At 54.4% G+C, this 6,436-nt stretch overlaps 2 protein-coding genes across 2 annotated transcripts; both read right to left on the bottom strand.

Annotated features, from left to right (window-relative positions):
- Positions 1 to 3,976: 3,976 nt before the first annotated feature.
- On the bottom strand, positions 3,977 to 4,743 carry POSPLADRAFT_1140962 (hypothetical protein; the record flags this gene model as incomplete). Its single annotated transcript, XM_024485237.1, has 2 exons — positions 3,977 to 4,426; positions 4,480 to 4,743. 2 exons carry the CDS (start codon positions 4,741 to 4,743, stop codon positions 3,977 to 3,979), a joined length of 714 nt encoding a protein of 237 aa, XP_024339457.1.
- Positions 4,744 to 5,902: 1,159 nt separating this feature from the next.
- POSPLADRAFT_1142138 (hypothetical protein) lies at positions 5,903 to 6,359 on the bottom strand (the record flags this gene model as incomplete). Its single annotated transcript, XM_024485389.1, has 2 exons — positions 5,903 to 6,065; positions 6,118 to 6,359. The coding sequence occupies 2 exons, from the start codon at positions 6,357 to 6,359 to the stop codon at positions 5,903 to 5,905; spliced, it is 405 nt and encodes a 134-aa protein (XP_024339456.1).
- Positions 6,360 to 6,436: the final 77 nt, after the last annotated feature.

Below are 6,436 nucleotides of genomic sequence, written 5' to 3'. Positions count from 1 at the left end.
TCGAAAGTGGCACACTAGTACAAGGGGCTTTGCATTGTTCCTCAAGAAGCTGCCTCACCGAGGGGCACATACCAAGTCCATCGGTAGAGTGACATCATGCCGAACGCGGAGATGAAGAGAAACATATGGACACTTCGGACCGGTAGCCGTCGTCGAAGGCATGCCGCGAGGTTCGATACCTAATCGGGAAAGACCGGCTACATCGGTGTGGCTTGGAGCGAAGCGCGCGCTTGGCCGAGCGGCGTCAAGTGGCCCTATTGTTCGCCGAATGCGGAAGATGTCCCGGGATCTACGCGCGAGGCATCGGGACGACCGTGCCGGGCTTCGAGTAAGCGTCGCGCACCGTCGAAGATGTCGAAGAGCGTCGAAGGCGAAATCGAACTGTGGGGAGACTGAGTCGAAGTGCCGGGCGGGATGCGAGTGCCGAAAAGAGGTGTATCGGGGCCCAGAGGGGCTTGGCGCCTATCACCGCGCGATGTACGTACCGCACGCGATTGTCCCTTACGGGCATCGCTACGCCCGTGGACAAACGCGCCCCGCACCGTTCGCACCGTTGTTCCAACACAATCGCGTCAGCCCGCTGGGGGGTTTACTACCTAGCAAGGCTCTGGGGGCAGCTTGAAGCCCGCCGCTCGCTGCGTCGCCGGATCCCGCGCTCATGCCGTCGCTGTCGACGCTCTGCTGGTCGCCGCTGCACCGCAGAATATTCCCACCGCCGTCGCTGCCGAACCGCTGATAGGCGCCAAGCCCCTCTGGGCCCCGATACACCTCTTTTCGGCAGTCACATCCCGCCCGGCACTTCGACTCAGTCACCCAACACTTCGATTTCGCCTTCGACGCTCTTCGACATCTTCGACGGTGCGCGACGCTTACTCGAAGCTCGGCACGGTCGTTCCGATGCCTCGCGCGTAGATCTCGGGACATCTCCCGCATTCGGCGGACAATAGGGCCACTTGACGCCGGTCGGCCAAGCGCGTGCATCGCTCCATGCCACACCGACGTAGCCGGTCTTTCCCGATTAGGTATCGAACCTCGCGGCATGCCTTCAACGACGGACACCGGTCCGAAGTGTCTCGCATGTTTCTCTTCATCTCCGCGTTCGGCATGACGTCACTCTACCGACGGACTTGATAGGTGCCACTCGGTGAGGCAGCTTCGTGCGGGACAATGCAAAGCCCCTTGTACTAGTGTGCCACTCTCGATAGTCGTAGCGTCCTATGCGTAGTATAAAATCTGTTGTACTTCTCTCCAAAAAATACAAGATCCGGTTCCCCCCTCGAGTTCAGAGCTCATAAGTCGAGTTCGCCCTGCGTCTAAGCCCTTAACTGCGTCACTTTGTTCCTCGCTGCGTAACCTCGAAACCTCGTCTACTGCGTTTACTCGTTGATACCGTCTCGACGAACCTTTCGACTTCGGCTATTGTCGAAGAACTGCGTTGCACCTCGAACCACGTCCTAGCTAAGTCCACCCTATCGAATCGTGTCTCTTCCCTCTACGATACATCGAAGAGCTCTGCCGAGCTTCGATCGTCTCCACTAACCACCCACAGCCTCCGAGTAGCTTCGATGACGTGTCGAGCCACCTCGTACCTTCCCTAGCGTTCGTAGCCTTTTCTGAAGGCGTTTCTCGTGTTCACTCGAACCGCGGGACACCTTGCTGCTAACTCCCCTCTCACTAAGACTATAATCCGTCTCTCTAGTCCCTTTAGGTCACACCCAGGTTAGGGGTTAGGGTTTCGTAGGTCGTATCACCACTTGCCTGGATGGGGCCGAAGCCATCTCGATTGAACCCGTATGATTGCTGAACCTTGACGCGGACCCTGATTGAACCCCACCGTCGAATGTCGAACCGCCGAACCGTCGAACCGCCGAATTGCTCGCCGAGAGCACCGTTGAACCGCTGTACCCGAACCGCTCGCCGAGAGCACCGTCGAACCGCTGGACCGCTCGTCGAGAGCACTGAACCTGGAGTCGAGAAGTTGATGCCGAGCCGAGGAGTTGATGAAGATTGCCGCATGTCGATGGATGCTGAGTTTGAGGGAGTGCTGAGTGCCAAGTGTCGAGAAGTGGGGAGTGCGCGCGAGCACTCGCTTGCTGCGCTCGAGGGAGTGTGTTGAAGCACGCATTCAGGAATGAGCTCGCAAGCTCGGGCGCGCGAGTAACCGGGGGCCGGAGGCCCCTATCGTAGTATATAACGACCCCGCGCGATGTACGTACCGCACGCGATTGTCCCTTATGGGCATCGCTACGCCCGTGGACAAACGCGCCCCGCACCGTTCGCACCGTTGTTCCAACAATGTCCTGATGCTGCATTGAAGCAAAATGCTGAGACAGCGGCAGCACCAGCCTGAGCAGGTATAGTCACTAATGCATCAGGAGCACAGCTTGTGGCTTGACGTTTATGGGAGTGGGCAGCTGGATCATGCAAGAACTTGTGGATCAGCGCACCCATAATAATAGTACCTGTATTATTATGAGCAAATAAACATGTTTTGTAATATTTTTGCCCTGATTTGTTTGTGAGGACCCCGGAGAACCACAATGAGGCAATAGTAAGTGAGCCTGTTTAGGCAAGCAATGTTTGCCATTCGAACATAACATTATAAGATTATACCAGGTGATGCAAGTTATATGTCATCTTGCCAATAGCCGCCAGTATTGTACCTATTGCAATGATTGTGTCTATGGCCAAAGCGGACTCGCCTCTATAACCTTTTGGCCCCCGTGCTCCAATAATGGTGCCCAATTACATTGATTGCACTGCCATGTATACTATTACTCGCCGGATCCGGTTTTGCTGATGCCATAGGCCTCGGATCGGGCCGTCGACACCATCTTGTTTGCGCATGTCTTCTGTCAGTGAGTATATGATATACGGCGATAGAAAAGTCGGATTGGGACTCAATATCCCCGTTCTTGACAGCTGTGTCGAATGGATGCCCCGAAGACTGCGCCCACAAGTTGGCTAACATATATCTTCCGACAATGGGTGTGGTACCTCAGCAACCCTATCATATTGCTCTCCTGCTTGTAACGGGCGAGTCGAAAAGCGAAGGCCGTTACGACGAGAAAGGACCGAAGGGTTCGCGAACAACACGGGCGGAGGCCCGAATACTGGCGTTGGCTCGACAAAGAGGTACAGGAGGCGTTCGAACCATTCTAAGTACCTGCGGCTAAATCCGAGACAGCGCGGCTAAGTCCGAAAGGTGAGTCAGAGCCTGTACTACGTTCGAGCAGAGTCCGTTAATATCTACAGAGTCCGTGTGTAGCTGCTCTCCTGAGTAGTTGGTCCTATCCATTTGCACAATTTGGTGCGTAAGCCCACACACTTTGCCTATCCGAGCCTGACGAGGTATAACATCACACAGGAGGGACAAACAACACGATTCACTGAAGTATGACCTTGCGAGGACGCGCTACTAGGCGTCAGGCGAATGGTCGGAGAGCAAAGCTCCGCTGCCGATATGCGGGTGGCGCGGCGTCGTATATAATGGCACGCTCGTGGAATGCGGGGCGCGCCGGCGCCATGCAGCTTCCCAAACTGGCAGAGAGCAGGGCACTGACGCCAAAATGGCAGGTCAGGCGGCGCCATATATGACGCTGCGCTCGCGCTGAATTAGAGGCGCGAGGCCAGGTCATGTATGACAGTTTGACGGGCAGTGGCTTTGTAAATGAGCTGGCATATATGACCGGTAGCTTTGTTAACAGATGACTGGTTACTTCAATAGGTTGGCCGGCATACATGACGGTGTCGTGTTCATGTATAGTGATATATGGTGATCATACATTACGCTGTCATGCATAGCCGCGCGCAAACAGTAATTAGCCTTTATATGTATAACGCATGCATCGCCAACTAGCAATATATCACATATGACTACGACAATATCGCCTGTGATTTTCATTCGGAGTAAGTATTCAGGAAGCCCGGACCCGGTTGCATGGACAAAGCTTTATATATTGAAGTAGTACTCCTTTCAGCTGCTGCGCATGAATCCCGTAACACGCCAATATGAGAGCCACCTGTCTACATCTTCCGGTCCCAGCTGCTGTGTGCTCCCTTCCTGAAGAATACGCGAGATACGTACAGCTTTGTCCATGGCAACCCGTGGCATCAAACCCATACTTTCCTCCAGTCGCTCCGGCGTCGCCAAGGCCTTTCGGTAGACATATAGAAGACGTAGCGCTGCCTTGTCGTTTTTGCCCGCATGCGTGGCATGCACATCTCCATCTTCTGCCAGACTCTCAAGGCGAGCAAGCCATTCAACGTACGGGACCAGAGGGACATTGAGTTTCGACGCAAGTGGCTCCATGATGGCGTTCCATCTGACCGGCTGCGGGTGGACAAGGTGTAGCGTATCCGCTGCAATATCGCACATATCAACGATGGTAGCGGCGGCGAGATCCACAGGTATCCACGATACGATCTACAGCCCAGTTGTCAGCAACCTACGCAGTGGCATGTGTGCGGCGCTCCCACCTCCTGTCCTTCAGGGAGACAGCCAAGATACTCTGCAGATTGTACCAACGCAGGGAACCAATGATTGGTATCCCACGAGCCATTCACGCTACCGGTCAACAAACCGACCCGTATCACGCTAGCGTTCAGGGAAAGCGACTGGGCTGCCGTTTGGACGAGGCGCTCTGCTATCCATTTGGATTCTGTATAGCCGCTTTGGACAGCAACCTCGGGCGAGAGAACAGGTTCTTCAGGGGCTGGAAGTGTGGGGTCGTAGTCTGGCATATTCCAACAAAGAATTGGTTAAACCCGGCCAGCGGCTCATATAGAGTACCCCCTTACCTTGATAGACAGCCACCGTGCTGACAAATAACATGGACGGCGGAGTAGGTAGCCTGCTGCGACTTGCCAACTCAAGTAGTCTGCGTGTCCCATCCAGTAGGCTCTCGAACCGTTCCAATGGGGAGTACAGATCGACAGTCCAGGCTAAAACATGAATCTCAGTGGCGGAAAAATGTAGTTCAGGACGACCACCAACCGTTATGTACGATATGCGTGACAGAAGATAAAAGCTACAACAGCTAGTTGGCAACGTGACCCGAAAGGTCGAGAACGACTCACCTCGTCGATTGTGGGACCCTCAAGACCGAAGTCGGAAGCGGACAGGTCGCACTCCACCAGCACGAGCTTTGGAGACGTTACAAGAGACTTGGCAAGGCCTTGATTAAGGAATGCCGCTGCTTGCCGTTCCTGAATGGAAGTTTCACCAGCCGACTTTCTATTGAGGGCATACACCAATTTCACCTCATCTCGGCAGAGAAGATGAGACAGTATGTGGCACCCTAGTGAGCCTGTCGTCCCAGTCACTATAAATGTCTGTCCCTGAGACTTCACTGTGGCGCTCCTCGGGACCACGGAGCTATGTGCGTTAGGGGCATACTGAGCAACGAGATCTTGCATGACTTGCTCTTTCTGTGGTCCTGTTCCTGCGATGCCGGAGGAGGAATTTTGGGCAGGTGCTTGTGACGCGCGACGCACTAGGTCACCTACTGCCACGTTGGCCAACAGCTGCAGCTGAGACACTTCGACGTATGGACGGAGCAAAAGTGACAGTCTTGCCGCCGACAGCGAGTCAATGCCGTATGCTGTTAGCGGTGTGTCATCGGATAGGTCATTCGTGGCAACATTCAGCGTCTTCCGTACGATCTCCGTGATCTGGTCGCCACGACTTTCCGAGGACGTTGAGATTGGTTCTTGACTGCTCAGGAGATGCTGCCCTAACATCGTCATCCCATGCGTGCGATCCTGAGCGTCCCAGTCCATATTTGGCACGTAACGACTGAAGCGTTGCAGATTGTAATGTCGCCACATCGCGTCGTCGAACCATAAGACCATCTCTGGATAGAGAGGGTCATATCAAAGACACTTCTGACTATCGAGGTCCCTACTCACCTTCCGCAGAGAATGACCATTCGACCGCATGTCCCAGGCGGCGCGCGGCCATATCGTTGCCAGCCAGCATCAGTGACGTATCCAACACACCGGGACATACAAAGGAGAAAGCATTTGGGATCTGAGCCAGTTCTTCCTCTAGTTCGGTATTTGCTCTGTAACACGTTATCGAGTGCTCGATGACTGCAGAGTATCAGATGCACTCACGCCCCGTAATTGGTTTGCCCACCAAACCCAAACAAGCCGGACATAGATGTGAAAGCGACCACAAAGTCCGCATGGTCGACGTCAATCACGTGCTGTATAGTCTTCAGCACGCCAACCTTCGCGGCGAAGACTGCCGAGAAATCCGCCTCTGTCATGTGCTGGAAGGTACGATCTGCGAGCACTGCAGTTAGGATGATGCATCCGCCAATCTCCAGAGCTTCTGATTTCATCAGGCGAGACATGTCGGCTACTGAGATAGCATCGACAGCTTCCAAGCGGAGGTCGAGATCAGCGAGTGTCTCCATGTACTCAAACAGGC

The sequence above is a fragment of the Postia placenta genome (genome assembly GCF_002117355.1).
Source record: "Postia placenta MAD-698-R-SB12 unplaced genomic scaffold POSPLAscaffold_6, whole genome shotgun sequence".
NCBI lineage: Eukaryota > Fungi > Basidiomycota > Agaricomycetes > Polyporales > Adustoporiaceae > Rhodonia > Rhodonia placenta.
Note: the sequence above shows the minus strand (reverse complement) of the source record. Positions and strands in the feature narration are given on the sequence as shown.